Below are 23609 nucleotides of genomic sequence, written 5' to 3'. Positions count from 1 at the left end.
GACGAAACTGAAATGCATGTCAAGAAACCTAAGTGAGTAGTCATTAACAGGAAATCAAATGAATTCCACTTCCTGCTCAAGTCCACGCTGGTCCTAGAGAGGTGGTGAGACTATTAGAAGGCAGATCCCATCTCCACCCCACCCCCACCCACTCTTACCCCTGCAGGTGCCGCAGGGAAAAGCCCCACAGGTCTGGCCCTGCCCCATGCAGTCTAAGATTGACCGGCCACTTCCACCTCCTACAAAGAAACCAGCAGCAGCTACAGGCTTCCTGGCTTCTCACTAAAAGTCTAGCCCCCACACCCCCCTGGCCGTGAATCAAAGGCAACCTGAATGTAGGTACATGGTGTAGATCACATATTAACTAAGCCTGGTTCTGTGAGGTCTAGAACCCCCCTCTCCCCTACTCCCCACCCTCCCCAGAGACCATCAAATGTAGAGACCTTCTTTGTCTGGTGGCCCTTGAGGTCTCTTGCTTCATACCTCCATTGTGCCAGGTATGCCCTGTCTCCCTTGAAGGGCATTCAACTTGGCTCTATTCTCTCAGACCTACTCACTTCTCCCTCTCCCCCAAACCTAACTGGTAGGCAGGGTTGTGGGTAAGTAGACAAAAGAAAACCCTCTGCCTCCCCAATCCTCACCCCTACTCTGCAGGCTTTCCCTCCTGACTCATGGCACACAGAAAGAAAATACCCTCTTTTCTCCCTTATCGAAAGGTGCCTCCCGTATGCCCTTCCAGCAATTCTAGAGTCTAGAAGCCACAGGTTTCTCCTGCCCTGTCTGCTTCAAGCAGGGCAGATTCTACCCCTCCCTGCTATAATATGGCTTTTTTTTTTTACATGACCACTCTGGAATGCAAATCACTTTAGCCAATAACCATTGCAACCAACCAAGCAGAATAACACTTGGGTAGCTAGCTCCATGACGGTGGCAGCTGCTGATCCCTTCTAGCAAAGGGAAGGAAGAGAAGGAACCATGTTTGGGAGTCCGGACATCACTTCCTTCACCATGCCCCAAATACAAGTGATCTCAGGAGGGACTAGAGTATATAGAAAAAGAAAGCAGACTCCACAGTGCGTCTTCCACAAGCTCATCCATGATGGGGTGGGAGTATTCAGTGATACAGCACATTGGGGTAATCCTTGTTCCTGAAAGTCACCCTGCACCCATCCTGTGTAAGTAAATTCAATAAACTCACTGGTCCCCCAAGTCTCCCTTTCATGAAGGTGTTGCTTTGGTCATCTGTGGGTATCTCTGGAGTGGGTAGGTGTTTGGTCGTCTGTGGGTATCTCTGGAGTGGGTAGAGGTTTGGTCATGTCTATTGAGACCAAGCCACACGGTGCTCCATATTATTGAAACCAATGGCTTTTTCAGATTGTGCTTGGCCCCAAGAGATTCCAGTTTATAAGTAGAGTTTGACTCCATCTTAAGGATAGAGAAGGGCCGGGTGGACACTGGGACCATCCATCCAGCACCAGTCACCAGGCACAGGCCTGTAACTTATTCCCAGGAGTAGAAAATGTGCCACTTATAAATTTATTGGAGTGAACTGAGGCCATTGGGTAACATGAGAATATTAAAATCATATCAAGAAAACAGGGCCAAGAATTTAAGCATACCAGACTGAGAAAGGGTGCAACACCCTAACTTGGGCCTTAATGGCAAGAGTCCCCACCACCCTGTCATCAGATACCGGGAATATGCTTCAAGGACCCACAGGGAGAGTGCTCCTGGCTCTCCCAGGGGTTCAGTTCGGCTCTGTCCGCACTCCTGGCACTGCCTACCCAACTGCTGCCTGCCCATCCTCCTATCTGCCTGCCTGGGCCTGCCACCTATTCATCTCGGGGCTCTAGCCACAGCCCCCATCTTGTGCTTCTACCTCTTGGCTAAACTCAACACAACTTCACTCTCAAAGCCCGTGAGTCACAGCAGCCTGACTGACAATGGCAGCCTTGTGACTGTCTCTAATGTGGGTTCCTTACCTTATCAATACAGATTCTACTTACATTCCTATGTGCCCACTTCTGAAACTTCATGAAATTCTGCTGCAACCCACTTAAACCCCGTGTATCTATTCAGTGTGTGTGTGTGTGTGTGTGTGTGTGTGTGTGTGTGTGTAAATGCGCTCGCACACACACACACACACACACACACACACACACACACACGCGCGCGCGCGCATTTATCCCGTGATATATGAGAGTAAATATTTGCAATTAAGATTGGAATAAAAAGAACCTGTGTTAACCTTGGCCCAATTACCAATCTGGCAAATTGCTGCCATTAAGATTGCTTTGTAAAATGTATTTTTACTCAGTAAGTTCTGCTATTATGGGAAGAGACACGGGCGTATGTGTTTAACTATGTTGCTGGCATAGTGTGCCTAGGACAATATCTTTTCCAGAAAAGTTAACATATCCCTTCTAAACTAAGTGTGTCATATACTGGAAGGCCGGATCTAAACGGAGACTTCCGAGTCTCTTATTCATGTGTGAGGACAGTTGAGTACCACTCAAAGCGTCACCCACACCCTACAAATACCTCTCCAGACCACTCTTTAAAAGAGTGGGAAGAAGCCCACAGCCTTCCTTCTCATCACAGGGAGCCCCTCAATCTTACCATCAGAAATGTTGTCCCAGTAAGGAGAGAGGAACTCAAACTGGCCCAGCTGGATGATGTTGAAGAGCTCGTCTTGGTCCCTCTCAGGACTTCGGAAAGGAGGGAAGCCACACAAGAGGATGTATAGGATCACACCTGCGGCCCACATGTCCACCTCCAGGCCGTAACCTGCGAGGACACAGAGACAGGCAGGTCAAAGGTGATAAACTCTTAGCTTGAACTGTGCAACAACAGCAAAAACAAAAAAAAAACCCATCCTCCACTAAGTTGCTATTGTCTGGTATTTTGTCCCAGCAAAAAGAAAAGTAACAACTATGGTAACCGATTATAATGTAACTCTTTGGAGATGAAATGTACAAAGTAACTGTCCTGGTTAGCTGTAACTGTCAACTTGACATAGCCTAGAATCCCCTAAGGGGGGGGGGGGTCCCAGCTGAATGTGAGCCTATGAGCAATATCTGTACAGAACTGACTTGGTTATTAACTGATGTAGGTAAAGGAGCCGAGCCCCCTATGGGCAGTGCCATCCCTAGGCTTAAGCTGAATAAGAAAGCTAGTTCAACATGAGCAAGCCAGCCAGCACCATTCTTCCTTGATTTCTGTGGAATTCCGTTTTTGTGAGTGAGTTCTGTGGCGGGAATAGCAAGCAGTGTGCCTATAGGTTCCTGCCTTGCATGCTCCCGCCTACTTCCCTAAGTGATTGACTGTGACCTGGAAGTGCAAGACAAAATAAGCCTTTCCCTCACCTAAACGGCTTTTGCTCACGGTGTGTGCCACAGGAACAGGATGGAACTGGAACAGTGATGTCCAGTTGAGGTTCCTATCTATGTATATTACCTAGCATCCTCCCGACACAGGCATATACGCATTTTCAAGAACTTTCTGACTCCTCGCCTTTAGGAATGAACACAACAGGCAGCTTTAAATGGACGTGTCTTGGAGCAGGTTTGTCATGACACAAGTCAGTAAAAGCCTGAAGTCCCCGTTGGGGACAGCCCAGTGATGACCGTTCACTTCTCAAGGACTGTTGACTCTTGGGGGACAGATTCTTCTGCCCTGGCCCCTCTTAAGATTTTCCCTTTGCCTCTGACACTTGTGCGTTCCTAAGCCATCTTCCATGCAGCCCAGCTCCCTACTGACGGTGGCCTTCCCTGCTACCTGCGACTTCCCCGAATCAGAACTTAACTGTCCTTGCTCTAAGCAACACGGCAGGGCCCCCAGCTCACCAGTTTATCCATCAGATCGAAGAATGCCAATACGATACATTGATCCAGGACATCCCAACCTTGCCAACAGGACAGTGTGGGTCTGTATTGATGTCTCTTGATCAGTGTGATGGGAATTTGACCCTTCCCACCTCATTTCCTCAGAGAACTTTTCTCCAGCGTCCCACTTTAGCTGGTGTGCACTCTCCACACTCTCACACTAATTTGCTTTGTCTCTCGTCTAATTCATCGTTGCTTAAATCACAATGCCCTATGTCTTCCACTGTTCTCATATACCTGTCATTCAAAATCTAAACACTTCCTTTTTTGGGTTAAGTCTAGGCTTAGCCTACCCAACCCGCTGACTTTTTAAACCAGTGAGACTAGTCTCAAGTCTCCACTCTCTAGCCTCACACATGCTGTCTCCTCATCACAGCTCCGAGGTGTTTTTGTCAACTGGGACCTACCCTTGCCTTCCACCTATGACCAAGCTTTCAACCCACCCAGAATCTCTGTCTCAGCTAACAGGTAAATTCACTTCCCAATGCCAGTCAGGTTATCTTCCAAACATTTTCTGTTTATGTGCTTTACAAAGTATGTTGCCAAAGTAGTTCACTGAGTCTACACAAAGGGGGAATGAATATCTATGGAGTATGAAATGAGATCTTTTTTGCCTTTAAATGGAGGTTCACAGAGGAATTTTTAAACTTTTAGTGTAAGAAATGTTTCCATTTTCTCCCATAGTGTTAGATCTGGGTACAAATGGCCTTCTTTGAGTAGATTTCTCCCCAGGTTCTCTATTTTTCATCATTGTCCTGGCTACACACACACACACACGCACACGCACACGCACACGCACACACACACACACACACACACAAATAAACAAGCAAATGAATGTTTTTAAGCCTAAGTTCCAGCTATCTGAGTTTTTGTAACAGTTCCTTGTTGGAAACACTAAGGCATTTGTTGATTACAAAGGTTGAGTACCAAAGAGCAAAGGGTAACATTTACCTTTCTCAGAAAGAATCTCAGGAGCTACATATGTTGGCGTCCCACACACAGTAAATATAGGCCTCACCACATGTTTGGCCAGGCCAAAGTCAGCCAGCTTCAAGGTGGTAGACTTGTCTTCATTTCGCTGAACCTAGAAGGGATCAAGGCATCCAAAGCATTAAAACTGATGGAAATAAAGGACACTGAGACAGCTGTGTGTGTGTATGTGTGTGTGTGTGTGTGTGCGCGCGCAACCAGGGACAGTAAGACAGTAGTATATGTGTGTGTCTGTGTGTAACCAGAGATACTGAGACAATAGTGTGTGTGCAACTAGGGACACTGAAACAGTAGTATCTGTGTGCAAACAGGGACACTGAGACAGTAGTGTGTGTGTGTGTGTGTGTGTGTGTGTGTGTGTGTGTGTGTGTAACCAGGGACAATGAGATAGTAGTATGTGTGTGCAAACAGGGACACTGAGACAGTAGTGTGTGTGTGTGTAAGTGTATGTGGTGTGTATGTGTGTGTGTAACCTAGGACACTGATGTGTGTGTGTGTGTGTGTGTGTGGTGTGTATGTGTGTGTGTAACCTAGGACACTGAGACAGTAGTATGCGTGTACAACCAAGTAAAAGCAGCAGTGACCCATGGAAGTCACAGGACACCCCAGGACAAACACGTCCAGCCTGACCTCAATGCAGCTGCTCACATTTTCAACCAAAGAACCAGCGTCAGGTTCACTGCACCATCCAGCTCAGCGTCGTGTGGTATCAGATGTTAAAAACTCACTGATTAAAACTCGGTTTCTCAGCTGCACTGGACGCATGTGAGTTGCGCACCGTGCTGGACAGTGCAGATGGAAACCATCTCTACTGGACACCACTGCATTCTAACACGGGTCTGTGGCACTGTGAGCATCAACCAACTCATGCAAGAACAGGCAAAGGTCTAGGGGGACAGTGAGATGGCTCAGTGGGTAAAGGGGCTTGCCACCAAAACTAATAACCTGAGTTCAATTCCCAGGACCCATAGGGTAGGAAGAGAGAGAACTTGACTCCAACCTCCACTATAGATAAACAGACATACGTTACACTTTGCATAGAGAAGATGAGGGTCAAACCCAGTACTATCTTGCTCCAAGTTTTAAATGCATGGTTTGACCATACAGTGTAAGCTGATTCCGTCTAGGGAAATTTTAAAATACCAGACACAAATTCAAACTCCAGCCTTCTTCAATAACAATAAGTACCAATTCAACTAAACCAAAGATCAATGGCCCATAGCACATCACAGGAGCGAAGGGCAAGATCAGATGATGAACACCACTGTCGATTCAAGCCTGGGGTAAACACTTACTGGACACCTTTATCAAAGAAAAGAACCTCACTGTGGCTGCCATACCTGCAAGAGGCACGTCCGTGTTGTCTGCGGCTCACGCCCTGTGTTTCTGCTGGATCTGAGCACAGATCTCCCATGCTCCCATCAGCACGCAGGGGTGAGAGCAAGAGGGACTGGTGGGTCTCCCTGTGTCTGAGTTCTGGTGGCAACCAACATGCAGGCTGGGGTAGCCATCCTGTCTCTTCTCCCCAGGTTAGATACTTGTGGTCTTTAAGGATGGGCCCCTCCCTTGTAAAACCCCCAGTTAAATTTGAAACTGAAACAGCAGAACTGTGACTGTGGATCGAGAAAATGGCACCCCAGTTGCCTCCAGGGACTCAGGTAGAGGCAAGACTGTCGGAACTACGAGGAAGATTGTGAAATCACTATCTGGCCATCGGCTTCCTGATAAAGAATAAGAACATACTCATGTGATCTCCCAGAATTCAGTCACGGGCCTGTCAATCAACTGGGCAGGAAAGCGCTTCAGAGAAAGCTGTCGATTCCAGAGTTTAGCCTTCCTGCAGTGTGGGAGTGTCTAACACAGAGTGGTCCTTTTGGGAATCGCCCTCCTGGAAGGGTTGCGTCTCCCTGCCATAGCACAGCCGTCTCCACACTGTCCTCTCTGTATCACCTCCAAACTCTCTCAACGGAGATTTCAAAGCAGAAGCTTCGGGGAGATCCTGATGACATCATAGTGTCACACATGAGGTTCTCACCCTGAGGCCGAGGTCTCCACAAGCTGCACGTGTCTCAGTGGCTGAGTCTCGGTCAAAACTGGTGTATGAATGGAAACAATGACAAAGGGGAAGGCTGGAAAACCCAACGAGGCTGGCAGCTGAGAAAGCATGGCGTGCAGTGCACACATCCCTGCAGTGTGGTGCACACGTCCCTGCAGTGTGGTGCACACATCCTGCAGTACAATGCACACATCCTGCAGTGTGGTGCACATGTCCCTGCCTGCCCATCCGGAAGCTACTAAGCTTCTACCCCTTGCCTAACTCGGGCTCATTTCCATTCTACAAAGTGCTTTTCTTCCTTAATTAACTATCTCTGTTTCCACCACTATCCGTGTATCACTAAGGGTGTCCTGCAGACCCCATCCAAGCCTCTCCACATCACTGTCTCCCAAATTAACCTGGCCAAGAACAAACCATAGTTTCAGACCCCACACCCAGTTCTGCTCACTCTACACACAGAGGCAGATGCAGTCTGAAAGAGACAACAGAATAATTTAGGCTAGAAAGTCTAGTTGGGAAGGAAAGGAAAGCAAAACATCGTTAGCGCCTGGAATTGCCAGATGGACCCTCTCCATCCATCATATGACTACCTAATTGTTGAGGAAAAAAAAATGTTCCCCACAAAAATATTTGCAAATATTTCCAGCCAAATGATCAGAATCAAAGTATCTGGCCAATTCAATACATCAAAATAAAATGGGTACTTCTATCAAAGAAGTAATTGGAAACGCACAATTCCAAAGCCTGCCCTCCCCGCACTGGGCCAGTGGAGATCAGATGAAATGTTCCGGGAACTCAGGCTTTCATTTAAAATTGCATTATGTTTGATGTCCTGTATATGTCTTCAAAACAGCACATCAGTTTTTAGATGACTCTATGGGCCTGTCTAGAGCATAAAGTGCTGCTCTTGTCTCCCGGAAGCTCAGCTTTTCCCACCTGGAACACCACCCGTTGCTGGGGAGGACCGGTGTGGTAAAGACTCCAGTTCTACTCTTGTGGTTTCTTTAATAGTTCCACGGTTGTCTGTTATTATTTTCTCATGTGTTTATCTATTTATTTTCGTGAGAGGTGGTACATTGTGCATGTGCTGTGTAGATACAGGTAAGCATGGTGACATTGTCTGTCCCCACCCCCACTCCCCGGCCACCATCCTTTTCAATGAAACAGATCTCTCGCTGAACTTGAAGTTTCAGCTAGGCTGGCTGGCCAGCAAGATCCTGATACCCACCTGTCTCTGTTCTCCAACACGTTGATTACAGATGCACAGTCGTGCCTAGCATTTCTGTGGGTGCCAGGGATTTGAACGCAGGTCCTCTCACTTGCATACCAAGCACCTTTGCCCAATGACCTGTCTCCTCGGCCCTTCTCAAAGCTGTCATTGGCTTCACTACATAAACAGCTTCATCCACTTACGGCTATGCAATGTGTAAGGTGTCTGGGCATCTTAATACACTGCTTTGCAGCACTACCTCTCTTACCCTCAGGTCAGACCTCCACCCCAACAGGAAACCCGTCTAGCGAGTCTCTCTATCAGACACTTGTTCACCTCAGATCCATGCGCGCTGACCCAGGAGTTCATCCCTTTCTCAGCATCCCCCCTGGGGTGACAGTGAATAAGGACACATCCCTTCTAAAGATGGAAATCAAGCAGCACAAACTGCCCACCCCGCCCCAAGCCCACGATGGCTTTCTGGGTTCTCTAAGCTATGATCCAGGACTCCTGGCAAGTCCTTTATGGGGCTTGGTTTCTTAGGACTCTCATGTGGCCAAGCAGCCAAAGGCCCCATTAAATGTCTCAAAAAGCCTTTCTGGCCTTCCTGAGTTTGGAAGGCATCCTGCCCTGGATCTACTTGCCTGTGTCTGAGCTTCCCCACACCCACGTCTCCAACTTTATCTAAACTCGTTTTTCCTTGCCGTGTTCTTGCTGGACTGATCCAGGCCCTCTGACGGGCAGTTTATTAAGAGATAACTACACACAGTCTGAGTAACTGACTGGTCTGTCTGTCTATGCTCCCCCCTTTCCAGCCACACCAGAGCGTCCTGCCTCAAATCCAGGTGGTCTGCACCAGTGATGTAAGCATCGGGTAACTACACATGCACCCCAAAACCTCAAAAAGAAAAAGATTTTTTTTCGATAAGGTATTATGTAGACCAAGCTAGGTAGCTCGGGATGACTTTGAACTTACGATCCTCCCACTTCCAGATCCCAAGGGCTGGGATTATAGGTGTGCACCGCCATGCCTAGTTAGTGCCCTGCTAGGGACCAAACACACGGCTTCAAGCAGCCAGCGCTCTACCAACTGAGTGACATCCGTGTCCCTCAAGAGAGAGCGCTATGTTGTGACCAACTGGCCTCCACTCTGTTCCTCTGCAGTAGATCAATTTAAGCATGGTTATGCAATCCGTTGTGAGGTGCACGCTGCCTGCAGTCCTAGCACTCAGGAGGCTAGAGAATTCCAGGCCACTTTCTACTGTACAGACCCTATCTCAAAAAGCAAAAATTAAAAAATAAAAATAAATAAAATTTAAAATATACTTGTAATCTCTAAGCAGAAGGGGGCAGCAGAGAACAGATGAACAAGGAACCCTTAAATGGTAGGCTTGGATCTTCAAGGTTCTTTGGGTCATTTCCCTCCAACGCACATTTCCAACGAACAAGGACTGAAGTGATCTTAGGATCCACATCGTATCAAGATGCCAGCGCTATAAACTAATTTACACTTGAACATAGAAGGTACTGTAATCCCTGACCATCACGAACAGCCAAGCTGTTCACAGTAGCCAGGAAATGGGACACCAGCCTGGGTGTCCATCAACCGAAGACGGGGAAAGAAACTGCGGCTCCTTACGAGATGATACTTTATGCAGCCGTAAAGAAGAATGGGACCATGACGTTTGCAGAGGGGAAAAAAAATTAACAGAACTGAGTATAGTTACATTAAGCAAAGCAACCTAGACTCAGAAAAATAAATGCCCCGTGTTTTCCCAAATACAGACCCTAGACTTTCGTATTTATATGTATGTGTACAGAAAGGGTGAGTACAAGTCATACTAGAGGAAGAAAAGAGGCTTCCGGGGATGGGAAGCCAGAGGCAGGGAGATAGAAAGCAAAAAAATACCCAGGAGGAGGGGGATGGGGGTTCTGGGGAGGGGTGTGGGAAAGGAAGATCAACAAAATCAAAGGATGCCTGAAAATGGCCTTTGCCAGGGAGCCATACAGGTCAGAGCACAGCAGTCTCTAGGTCACTGGTCTTTTTTGCTCTCGCTCACCCTGCTGCTCTCTCTGCGAGTTAGTTCCCCAGCCTGTAGACTGGCTCCATTGCCACAGGGCCAAACCTCCCAACTTAAAAACTACACAGTCCATTTCTACACACCCCTTCAGCTACTGTTCTATTTTGTGATCTCCTTCACAGACGTACGCACGCACGCACGTACATACGTACGTACGCACGCAAGTACGTACGTACGTACGCACGCAAGCACATGCGCCACACATCCTGAAACAGGTACCTAATGTCTACTACACGCGTATTTTCACCGTCCATGAACTCCTGAATTCAGTCAAGCTAGCATTGCTATAATTACCCTGGAGTCTTCTTCCTCCATCAAAAAAATGAGTTCCACGCTAACTAGCTTCAGGTCAGGATACTAGAGTCCTCTCTCCTCACCCACCATCCCAACCCATTCACAGGAATGACCACTAGCATCTATTGACTTCAGCTGAATGCCAAAAAAACAACAGGGAGTTTACCTCAGAGTCCAGCCCCAGATTCCTCCCCTGACCTTACATCACCCCAAACAGACAGGACTTCCAGAAGATGAATCAGATTCTTCTAGAAGAAACAGAGCCTCGGGAGAGCTAGATCTTGGAAACTCACAGAAGAGATTTACTTAACTGCTTTCTCCAGCTAAAAGAACCTTGAGAAATTTAATCTTCGATCCTCCAAGGGCCCACCAGAACACATTCTCCTAGGAAGGTAGCAACAAGATATCACCAGGATCCATTAACAAAATGACCTGGACTAAAGCCCTGTTTCATCTAACTCTGTCTCTCAAGATTCCGTGTTATTGCTGAAATCCATGTTTCTTAATTTAATGAAGTCCGGCCGGATGAGATATGCTACCACGGTTATTACCAATGTGCAAAATTGTTAATGCCTGGAGCATTAACGAGAAAACAGAGGTACATGCCTAGCTTCTAGCTAAGGAGAAAAGAGTTAGAGCTGGCAGGAGAAATGCCTTGTGGGTCAAGAAGAATTGCTACCACTGAGTCCTCCTTGTATCTCACAGCAGAAGGGAGAGGGGAAAAGGACATAGAGAATTAAGGTCAACAAAATGATGGAAGAGGTTTACGTCAGAGGAAGAATGGGCAAGGGATGTGTAGGTCCTTTTCATCCTGGGCTTTCCTTACCACCCTGAAGAACACATTAACAGTGCACAATCCCAGCCATATTCAGTAGTTAGAGGGCTAGACAAACCTCCTTCATCCTGGAACCCACAAGAAAGGCTCTGCCTTAGCCTTCACCTAAGCTGTGACCTGTCCCTACCTAGCCACCTCCATTTCTTCTACTCCATGCACTCAGAGGCGTAGCACCTGGAAACAGTGACAAGACCCAGGAAAGGCAACAGCTCCACATGTCACCGAGAGGAGCAACTGATCATCCACCTACCTCATTCCTCCCAGCTCCTTCCCCGAACAAGACTCCCCTTCCCCCTCCCACTGGAAGCGATGCTTCTAGAAGGACTCTGCTTGAGTCTAACGTCTCTTCCATCGCTGCCGCCCGCTCACCCAGCTCTCTTGGTTGAGAATACGTGGCCTGTATTCTCCCCATCCTGGGTGAGCTGGTCTAATTACCACCCCTTCTCAGGCTTCTGTGGCTTCCTCCCTCCTTCCCTGGGAATCAGGGGACCCGTACAGGCAGAAGAAGCAATTAACAGGGATATTTCTGCAAGCTGGAAAGTCTCATAATTAAAACTTTCTTTGCAAGATCTCGGGAGTCTAAATAACCCTCAGGGTAGAAGAATTCTAATATCAGGAAATGAGATCAGTGGGACCAGATGAACTTGGCAATACAGGAGGCCTGAAATGTTACTCCGGGGCCTAATTATCAGATGTAAATATTTCTGTTGATTAAAACATCATGGTAAGCTGCTACGTCCATTAAGAGCTCTTAGCGTGCTCAGAAAATGTCTGTAAAAGCAGCGTCACTTACCATCCGCTGATCGGTCAGAAGTTGGTGCTAAAAGAAGCATTTCCCAGGCTTAGCAAAGACAGGTCTAATTGAGAGCCAGCCACCGCCTCTTAAAGGACAGAAGCATTGACTGGACAGCATGTGAAGGTAAGTGAAGAACACCAACTGACAGATGCTGATCACCATGGCAGCAAGGGTAGATACTGAATCCACATTTGCAACATAATTATTCTATCAACAAGCTTGGAAATGGTATCTGTCTAAACCCAGACAATAAATATCAGTTGTCAAGTCCAGCAGAGGCTTCATCTTTGTCTGAAGAAAACCAAAGCCTGGCACTGGAGAGCATGTAGACTCTAGACATAGCATGCCAAACTTTACTTAGGCAGAAAAAGGGCAGACGTGTTTCATACATGTGGTAGACACCTGTTTCAATAAGTGCCCACCGACAGATCACCCAGGAAGAGCAAGGCATTACCTCTTACACAAAAGATGGCTGACCCACAGAGCTTTCTGCTGTTTTCAAAGCCATACATGTGCACATGTGTGTGTACATGCGCGCACACACACACACACACACACACACACACACACACACACACACATGCATGTACAGAGTGTATTTGGAGAGAATAAAACAGACTTTTTTTCTCCAAAATCAGAAAGTTCTAAATGCCAAATGAATCAATTAGCCATGAACAAATCACGTGTTGGGCTGAAAATACTATAGATAGCTATTAAGACTTGTCCATACATACAAGTACACACACATATACAAAATATATAAACATGGCGGGGAGAGACTAGTTGGAAAGAATGAAGCGGGCAACATCAGGAGGGGACAAGATGCTGGCGGGAGGTGTATCTGCTCCCAATATGTTGTACACGTGTATATAAATGATGAAAACTTTCAAAGAGAAAAATTACATCCCCTAATCTGTAGTTTGCCCTCCCCCTCTCTCTAACACACACACAGGCACACACACACACACACATGCACACACACACACATGCACACACACACATGCACACACACACACACGCACAGACACACACATACACACACATGCACACACACACACACACACACACACACACACACGCTCGTGCACGCCCACATACACATCACTGATCACTGCCTCAAAGCAACAAAAGAGCTCAGCTGTGGATCTGCAAAGATCTGCAAAGATCTGTGCCTGCTTAATTTTCCAGAGACATTTGTCCACTCTGGACATGTCACCTTTACAGTTCCTACTGCTCAGAGTAACGTCACAGGCTCAACCAGCCCTGGAGCTCACTCTCTGGTGACACACTAGTGCCAAGTCTGCCCCTCACACTAGTGCCAAGTCCGTCCCTCACTTGCACCTCGAGAACGAGCTGAACCACAGACTGACTCCAGGACCTTGCCCTGGTCAGAATATACAAGGTAAAGCCAACTGTGACCAAGTGAAAATAGTCTCGGAGGACACCTGACCTCTCCCATATGGAAACTGTGGGTGTGGGTGTGGGTGGACTGCATTAGTCTGCGTGTGTAGGAAACACCCAGCTCCTAGGACCTACCCGGAGCTCTCAGAAGAATCTCTCCTGCTTAAAGGGTTCAGTAAAAACAGCAAGGGAAAGAACAAAGACTCTGTTGAAAGTCGACATCAAACAGGAAAAATGCCCCAGTTCAGACCCAGTAGACAGAAACAACAAAAAGACGGAGAGGTGGGGGCTGTAACTCAGTAGCGTGTCTGAGTAGCATACTGAAATCCTGTGTTCCTTCCCATAAACTAGGGAAAGAACGTGTCTGTAACCCCAGCAAGTACAAAATGAAGGTGAGATGATCAGGTGTTCAGTGTCATCCTCGGGCTACACAGCAAGCCTGAGGCAAGTCTGGGATACATCAGTGAATACATTAGCCAGATAGATAGATAGATAGATAGATAGATAGATAGATAGATAGATAGATAGATGGATGGATGGATGGATGGATGGATGGATGGATGGATGGATGGATGGATGGATGGATGGATGGATAGATAGATAGATAGATAGATAGATAGATAGATAGATAGATAGATAGATAGATAGAAGGATGGATGGATGGATGGATGGATGGATGGATGGATGGAGAGAGAGATAATAATAAAGAATGTTTAAAAGCAATAGAGAAGGGACAAGAACACCAGCAATATAAAAATTCAATTTCTCCAAGAGAGTTATTGAAGGCTAATTCAGACCATGCAGGCAAACAGCCAAATTCCTCTTGCAATTTTATTAAAGTTGGCAAAAACAGGAGTCCCTGAGTTAATGGTCAACACAAACCTCGTTTCACAGGAAAATGAGCTTGACTCAGTCTGCCTTTAGGCTGCCCGTGGGGGCAGTTCACAGACACGGCTCTGCAGCCTGGAGATTTAAAGGGAACTAAATTCCTGGCCAATTTGCCCCACCCAAAAAATAAAAAAATAAAAATAACCACCCACATGGCTTATTGGCATAACCGTCTCATTCACCATTGCTTTGTCTGCAGCAACCAGGCTCTGAGTGGCCTTGCATGATAAATGCCTGGGCACCACAGTCCTTTCCATACTCTGGTCTTGATGACATCAGCATCCAGCGGAGCGTTTGCCATTCCCCAGGCAGCAGGGAATGATGTCATCCAACTAATGTCTGTTAACTGTCCGCCGTGTGGCAAAACGGTCCTGTTTCTCAGTCTAGCCTGAATAAAACCCTGATATCACGGACCTGCCTTTCCAGGGAGAGAAGGAAGGAAAGAAAGGAAAAGTAGAACTGTGGAAGACAGCTTAGTGGGGAAAAGACTCCGAAAGCCTGGTGATGTGAGGGAAATCGCCAGAAATCATATAAAAATCCAGACGCAGGCACACGCGTGTGGAATCCCAGCACTCCTCCAAGAGGGCGGGGACAGAGATGGGGATGTGTCCAGAAACTCCACTCCTTGTGGGGCACAGGAGCCATAACAAGAAAGACTCTAGTAAAACAGAAGCAGAGAACCAACTCCGGAAAGTTGTCCTCTGACTGCCATGTGCACACCATGTCATGTGCACACCCACAGTCACACACACATGCACAGCACATACACGCATGTACAGCACACACACAATGATGGTGGTGGTGGTGGTGGTGGTGGTGGTGGTGGTGGTGGTGGTGGTGGTGGTGGTGGTGGTGGTGGTGGTAGTGGTGATGATGACGATAAATATTTTTAATTTGAATATTGGACTGAACACTGGTCAGTTTTTGTTGACCTGGAGTTACCTGGAGAAAGAACCTCGAGTGAGAAAATGTCACCATTGGGTTACCTGTAGGCAAATCTATAGGGCATTTTCTAGATTAGTGATGAAGAACAAGGGCTAGGCCACTGTGAGAGGAGCCATTCCTGGGGTGGTATGTTGTACGAGAAAGCAGGCTGAGAAACCCACAGAGAACAAGCCAGTAAGCAGCATCCCCCACCTCCCCCCCCACCGCTCTAGACCCCCACCCCTCTGTGGTCTTTGTTTCAGTTACAGCCTCCAGGCTCCTGCCTTGAGCTCCCACTTTAGCTTCTTCAGTGGACTATGACCCAGGATTTGTAAGCCAAGTAAACAGTCTCCTCCCTAGTTTGCTTTTGATCACATTGTTACATCACAGCTGGTGAGATGGCTCAGTTGGGTAAAAATGCTTGCCTGACTTCCTTCTGCAGGACCCATACGGCAAAAAGAGAGACCTGATCCTATAAATTGTCCTCCTTTGAAATGTGCTATGCCCATAGCTACCTGCCACCTGCTTCCCTCAATATACAACACATAAATAAAGATGTGATTCGTTTTAAAATAATTTTAATAATCTATTTATTTATGTGGATGGGTGTTTTCCCTGCATGTTTATCTGTGCACCGTGTAGATACCTGGTGCCCAAGGAGGCCAGAAGAGGACATTGGATCCCCTGGAATTAAAGTTCCAGATAGTTGGAAGCCACCATGTTGGAATCAAACCCAGGTCCTCTGAAGGAACACCAGTACCCTTAAACTCTGAGCCATCTCTCCAGTCCCCCAATAATTTCCTTTTTAAAAAAAAGTAAAGATATAGCATGTGCCGGGTGGTGATCAGAACATGTCAGGTGGTGATCACAGCTATGAAGAAGAAAACAGAACAGAGATGCCAGATGGCGACAGTGTGAGATTTGTCGTTGTGACCAAGACTGCCAGGAATGTACTTGTAAGACACACTGGGTTCCTTCCTCACTGCAGTAAGAGAGAGCACACTCAACCGGGATCCTTGTCTCGGAGAGCACCCAAAACTCTCAGCAGATTGGCAGAGTTGGAACATTGAACTGGGGACAGTTTGAGGATGCTTTGGTGGGCAGGTGGGGAGGTAGGAGTCATTCCGAGGTGTCTCTGTTGAGACAGGGCCCTTAGAAGACCAGGCTGCTCCTGCACTAGAGATGGCCAATGGTGATCTTCATGTCCTGATCCTCCTGCCTCCCAAGTACTGGGGCTACAGGCGTGTAGCAGCACATCTGACATCTGATTGGGTGTCTTGTTCCCATGTGCAGGCAGGAGAAGGAGGCAACATCCCCCTAACCCCTCCCCCTCCCATTCTATATGGGTGTTCCCCTCCCAATCCTCCCCCCATTACCGCCCACCCCACAAGAATCCTGTTCACTGGGGGGTCCAGCCTTAGTAGGACCAAGGGCTTCCCCTTCCACTGGTGCCCTTACTAGGCTATTTATTGCCACCTATGCAGTTGGAGCCCAGGATCAGGATCCACTCAAGACACAGTGGCCCTACGGGAAGCAGGAGGGCATCCTGTGACATTTTTATGTTGAGCAGGAGCATGTAACCAAGCTGGGAAAGATGTTCTGGCTTCTGCGTGTCAGGGGGATGCTGCTTTTTCTCATGCCTATTTTAGCTTAGCCATCCAAGGTACTACTTATAGTTAGTGTTCTACTCTTATTAAATCAGGAAATTAGGGCTGAGGAGATGGCCCAATGGGTAAAGATCCTGGCCACACTAAGCTTGACACCTTAGTTTGAAATACCAAGGTGGAAAGTGAGATCTGATTCCACAATGCTGTCCTCTGACCACTACACATGGTTCTATTGCATGAATGCTCCATTCCCCCCCCACACACACACACACAAACGCACTCATCATCTAAGGATGTATTTGGTTATTTAATCACGTGCATATGTGAGTGTACTGTCTGTGTGTGCATGTGGACATCATGTGGTTCAGATGCCCGGGGATGTTAGAAAAGGAGTTGGATGCTCTGGGGCTGTATTTATAGACAAACATGGGTGTTGGGTACTGAACTCAAGTCCTCTCGCACCAATCACCTTTAATCACAGAGCCATCTCCCCAGCACCAATAAAAATTTTAAACGAAATAAGTCAGGAAACTCTTATGTGGCCATTTGCTTCCAATCAAAGCCTTCACTCTTCAAGAGGTCAAAGAGGAAGGCTCTTAGGACTCGTGGCGCTTAGAAAGTTTTCAGGTTCCCCCCAAGGTTAGCAAACAACTGCTGTAGGAACAGAGGCTCTCCTGTGAAACTGCCTGCAGGTCCAGCAGAGAGGTCCAGCTTGGGTAGGACATCAGTATCCATGCAGGGGTGAACAGTGAAGCAGCTGCCTGGGTTATCCACACGCCACTCCCCTAGGCAACTCTAATAAAACCACTAAGCTAAGCACGGTGGCATCTTTCTTTGTCTGTCATCCGTGCCCTGTCTGGATGCATTGGGTTTTGTTTCTGTCTCCCTAGGGAATTCATTCAACACTAAGTTCTGGAAAGGATAAGGTCTTAATCTAAAGAAAGAAAATCAGGAAGCAAATTCTGGGGACCTGCCTTCCTGTGCTTGATAGTTTCATGTCAACTTCACATAAGCTAAAGTCATCTGAGAGGAGGGAACCTCACCTCCCTAAGATCAGGCTGTAGGCAACCCCACAGGGCATTTACTTCATTAGTGACTGATGGTGGGGAAGGGGCTATCCCGTTGTGGGTGGTGCCATCCCTGGGCTGGAGGTCTTGGGTTCTATAAGAAAGCAAGCTGAGCAAGCCACGAGGAGCAAGCCGGTAAGGAGCACTGGTTCATGGCCTCTGCATCAGTTCCTGACTCCAGCTTCCTGCCCTGTTTGAGTGCCTGTCCTGATTTCCTCCAATGAACAGTGATGTGGAAGTGTAAGCAGAATAAACTCTTTTCTCTCCCGTTTGCTTTTTATCATGGCGTTTCATCACAGCAACAGAAACCAAGACACTTTCCCACAAGCCACATGTGATCCACACACATATCTCTCCAGCTCTGCAGACGGGACCTCCTTGGCACAGCACTGTCCTCAGAGAGGACACAGGGAGGATCGGATGGTCAGCGTAAAGCTTGAGGGAGAAGCCGCCACCAGTTAGACGCTCACTGTCTATGCCAGAGGGTATGTAAGTGTTCAATAAATTAAGTCACATGTTCGCCATCAAAGCAAACATATTTATCTCCTAGGGTAAGAGGAAACATTTTCTGTCTTATTTAAATAGAAAGGTTTATATTTATGTAACAATCAAAACAAATTTATTAAGCAATTTAGGAACTGTAACCAAGTTTTTAAGTACTGAAGTAAGCATGTTAAAGTAGGGTAAGGGAATAGTCTCGAACACAAAGGTAAAACAGTGTATCTTTGTCAGGGTTTCTATTCCTGCACAAAGCACCATGACCCAGAAGCAAGTTGGGGAGGAAAGGGCTTATTCAGCTTACACTTCCACATTGCTGTTCATCACCAAAGGAAGTCAGGACAGGAACCCACACAGGGCAGGAACCTGGAGGCAGGAACTGATGCAGAGGCCATGGAGGGATGCTGCTTACTGGCTTGCTTCCCCTGGTTTGCTCAGCTTGCTTTCTTATAGAACCCAGGACTATCAGCCCAGGGATGGCCCCACCTGCAATAGGCAGGGCCCTCCCACCTTGATCACTAATTGAGAAAATGCCTTACAGCTAGATCTCATGGATGCATTTCCTCAAGTGAGGCTCCTTCCTCTGTGATAACTCCAGCTTGTGTCAAGTTGACACACAAAACCGGCCAGCACACAGCGTGAAGCAGTTGATACCCATTGTGTCCTACATTTTATAGACCCCCCCCCCGCCTTGCAAGAGCAAAACTGCAGACTTACCAGGAGGTTTTCCGGCTTCAGGTCCCGGTGGACGATCTTCTTGTCATGCATGTGGACGAGGGCCTTACACAAGTCTGTGATCATAACTGCAGCGTCAGGCTCTGGAAACTTCACACTTTCGATGATGGCATCGAAAAGGTCCCCTCCCTGCACGTACTCCATGATCAGGTAGATCTCTGCCTCTGTTTCGTAGACCTCATGCAGTTTCACTATGTTGGGGTGAGAGAGACTCTGGATAATTAAAATCTCACTGTCCACAATGTCCTCCTTACCCTTCAGCTGGGATTTGTCAATAATCTTCATGGCGTAAGCCTGCCTGGTCTCTCGGTGCTTGCATTCCTTCACGATGGCAAAATTCCCATCCCCAATGACCCGACCTATGTCATAGTGCTTCTCCACATCCGCTGAGATGATGCCCGTGGGCCTCAGCTTCCGGCCACTGGGTCGTTCCGGCCGGTTCTCTTCCGGCTTCGTCTTAGACTCCTTTTCTAGCATCCTCCTCCCTCCCAGACCACCTGACTTCTTCTCATGCTCTGCTTCCTTCTCCTCCCCTCGGGTTCTGGGGAGCTGTGGGGGTTCAGCCTGCTGCTCTCTCCGGAGCCAGGCAGCATGCTTAATCCTGCATGTGTGCCTGGAATCTCTCCTCGCGTCCACCGCCCCCTCCTCTACAGCTGGCAGACCTTCCATGAGGTCCTTCTGGGCCTTGGCCACGCCCTGAGGGTGACTTTCCTGAGCTTCTGAGCCTCTGCTCTCTTTCTTGTCTGAGTTGTTGTTGGGCCTCCTCAGTTCCTGAGGGGGATCCCTGGGGCTGCCCCGGTGGCTGTCACCCTTCCACCCTTCCTCTCCATCTGTAGACTTTGCCTCAGAAGCCCTCCTGCAGCTCTTGGTCCTGACCAACTTCTCGGAATCCCTCTTCTGGCCCCTCCCCAGGTCCAGCTCACTGGTTCCCGGAGGGCACTGCCCCCTCTGTAGGCCCAACTGCAGCTCTGTTTCTCTCTTACACTTCTCACACCTGACAATCTCCCCCGAGGTCTTTTCAATCTCCACCCCGAGGTGCTTCTCCCCACTTGCATGCGTCTCCTCCTGAGTGGCTTCTCTAGGTGACGGCAGGCCACCATTTTCTGATTCCTGTTTCCCTCCTACCCACTTCTTCTGGGCCCTTGCCTTGTCTTCTGGGGCCAGCTCTGTGGAAGTCTTGCCCTGGTGCCTAATGACTGCCTTGTTCCCCATTACCTCACCATAGCTTCCTGCCTCCCCACAGCGGTGACTTCCTTTCAGAAGCTTGCTGGGAAGCCTGCTTCTTAGCCTTGGGGAGGGGACTCTACTATGAGGGGCCAGGGCAAGGGCGCGGTTCTTAGGATACAGTTCCTCCATAGCCAACTGGATACTCTTCAATGTCAGTGGCTCTTTGCCCATGGCTATGAAAGCATCGCCCTCCCGGAAGAAGTCAGACACACTCTTGACCTCCCTGCCCTTGAGGGTGAACAGCTTCCGCACACGGTCATTCTTCCATCGCGGGAAGCCCAAGGCTTCAGAGATGTCCGACAGGAGCTGCTCAAAGGTCTGCACTGACCGCCTGTTGAGGAGCAGGGTGGCCTTGCGGAGGGGCTGCACGCCCAGCTTCACCACCGTAACCACCCTGGGCTTCAGTGGGCTGTGCTCTGCGCGGACTGAGTGGAGGCTACTCTGAGGGCTGAACATCGGCATGACGGCACCACGTGGCCCCAGGACTGGCTTCTCCAGAGGTCCTCGTCCCGAAGGCAGCCAGGAGCCTGGCAACTTTCTCTCAGAGATCTTCGAGCTTAAGCATTTTAGAGAATGGTCACACGGACCCCGATGGCCTGTAATAGGAGAAATACAGAGGGGGTTACTCAAAGTGGCTTTAAAGAATCCTTTGGACTTCTGGATTGACTGATGGAAGGACTGGAAGTGTAACTTGGTCACAGAACAGCTAGCCAGCACAGAAGAGGACACGGGTTTCATTTACCAGCTACAATAAACAAACAAACAAACAAATAAATAAGATGATAGACAGACAGACAGATGGGCAGGCAGGCAGGCAGACAGACAGATAAAGGATGGAGGATGTATATGTATGTATGTATGGATGGATGGAAGGATGGATGGATGGATGGATGGATGGATGGATGGATGGATGGATGGATGGATGGATGCACCTATGGATGGATGGACAGACAGACAGAGAGATAGATGACAGCACCTTTAAGCTTTGTGTCTCAGCTTCAGTCTCCTCTGTGGGAGCCCAGAATGGGGTCAACAGAAAGGCTGAAGTAGCTCTTTTGGAGAGACCTCCCCTGAGCCAAGACACAACTGGGAAACCTGGAGTGAGGGTCTGGCCCATTGAACACAAGTTAAAGTCCCAAACTGTCTGCCTAGGATGCAACCTGAAGCTAAACATTTCAGAACTTCAGGGGCCTCTGATCTTTCCCATCCTTTTGCCCAGCTAGACTTTCATCTCCTACAAGGGAAGCTGTATGAGGAGACAGCATGATGGTCGCAGCTGAGGCAGCCCAGGATTTCCATCCTGGAGTGACCCCTAACTATTTCTATAGACTCAGGCAAAGTTTTTGTGCTTCCTTCTTTTAAACCTGTGACAATAGGAAGGTAGCATTTCCCTCCCAGTGTTGTCGAGTAAATAGGAAAGTAGACAGGTCGTAGTTCATTTAACGAAATGCTGACAGCTATCAACACTTCCCCTATAACCTTAGTATCAGTTTCTGTGCTATCATTTCATTCGGTTACGGCACAAGTCTAGGTGCACAGCTTTGCCCGTCATCAGAAACACTGCCGGGCCAATGTGTGGAGGGGAAAGGGGGTGCTAAAGATCTAGTTGAAAGTTTGCATAAAAGGTTGGTGTAAAGAGCTTGAGGATTGTAATCCAAGTAGAGAAATTTCATCTCTAGAAGATTTTTTCTCTCCTTATTTCAAATAAAGTTCATCTCAGTGTAACAATGCGTGTTTGATAGTTATGATGTACAAATCCCTGGATCCTATCTCAGCACCAAAAAGGAGGGAGGGACTGAGGGAGGGAGGGAGGGAGGGAGAGAGAGAGAGAGAGAGAGAGAGAGAGAGAGAGAGAGAGAGAACACTAGGTATGGTCACATGGAAAACTGCCATGAATCTGAGGTTAGAACTTGGACTGTACAATGGGTTTCAGGCTAGCAGGCTACAAAATGAGATCCAGCCTCAAATAAACACGCCAGGCACAGCAGCCCAATCCTTTAATCACTCTGGAGTCAGAGGCAGGTGGATCTCTGTGAATCTAAGGCCAGCCTGGTCTACATAGTGAGCTTCAGACCAGCTGAGGGATACATAGGGAGATCTGCGTCAAAAAAAAAAAAAAAAAGTATGGTCAGAGGTCAGAGAAATGGCCGGTGGTTAAGAGCACTAGCTGACCTTCTGAAAGACTCTAGGTGCTTGACTCCCACACACCCATAGCCCATAGCATGCTCACAGACATATTGTTCCCGAGGATCCAACAGATTTCCTGGCCTCCTCCACCACCAGGCACACACATACACACGGTATACATATTTACATGCAGCAAAACACATGAACACACATGAAGCGGAATAACAATATTAGTTTTAAAGGTTATAAGCACGGGGCAGGAGAGGTGTTCAATGGTTAAGAGCACAGACTGGGGGCTGGGGATTTAGCTCAGTGGTAGGGCGCTTACCTAGGAAGCGCAAGGCCCTGGGTTCGGTCCCCAGCTCCGAAAAAAAAAACCAAAAAAAAAAAAAAAAAAAAAAAGAGCACAGACTGGTCCAGCATCCATGTCAGGCCGTTCACAACGACCAGTGACTCCAGTTTCAGGGGATCCGGTGCCTTCTTCTATCCTCCGAGGTACTGGACTCCTATACTCACAACATCACACACACACACACACACACACACACACACACACACACACACAAATATTTTAAAATAGGACAAAAATATTTTTTTTTGGTTCTTTTTTTTGGAGCTGGGGACCGAACCCAAGGCCTTGCACTTGCTAGGCAAGCGCTCTACCACTGAGCTAAATCCCCAACCCCAACAAAAATATTTTTAAGTAACTATAATGTCTAAAATTTCCTAGTGATTGCCTCAACATGTATTTGAATCAACCACAGCAGAAGCCCGGCTTGCGCGGGGATGGACAGCTTGGCCCTCCTGGCCACACAGAATGTGTTTTGTTTTTTAATTATAACAGACAATCTGTTCTGAGACACTTTCTATCTAGGCACATTGTCGATCAGATGACAAGCAGTGCTTCCCACGTGCCTTGAGTTTGTGAGTTTGACAATCGCAGTTACAGTTAAGGGATTTATTTACGGACATCGGTTATACCTTCT

The 23609-nt window shown here is 47.9% G+C and overlaps 1 protein-coding gene across 1 annotated transcript in view; it reads right to left on the bottom strand.

The window, feature by feature from the left end:
* Window positions 1-23609, bottom strand: part of Dclk3 (doublecortin-like kinase 3) — a 52447-nt gene that overhangs the window by 1829 nt on the left and 27009 nt on the right. The window contains exons 2-4 of the mRNA NM_001191800.1: window positions 19252-21092; window positions 4839-4971; window positions 2620-2787 (exon numbers count right to left, since the gene is read on the bottom strand). Of these exons, the coding sequence (NP_001178729.1) occupies window positions 2620-2787; window positions 4839-4971; window positions 19252-21092 (2142 nt within the window). The remainder of the gene's footprint in view (window positions 1-2619; window positions 2788-4838; window positions 4972-19251; window positions 21093-23609) is intronic.

The sequence above is a fragment of the Rattus norvegicus genome, chromosome 8 (assembly GCF_036323735.1).
Source record: "Rattus norvegicus strain BN/NHsdMcwi chromosome 8, GRCr8, whole genome shotgun sequence".
Classification (NCBI taxonomy): Eukaryota; Metazoa; Chordata; class Mammalia; order Rodentia; family Muridae; genus Rattus; species Rattus norvegicus.
The sequence above is the reverse complement of the archived record's forward strand: the minus strand, read 5'-3'. Positions and strand labels throughout refer to the sequence as shown.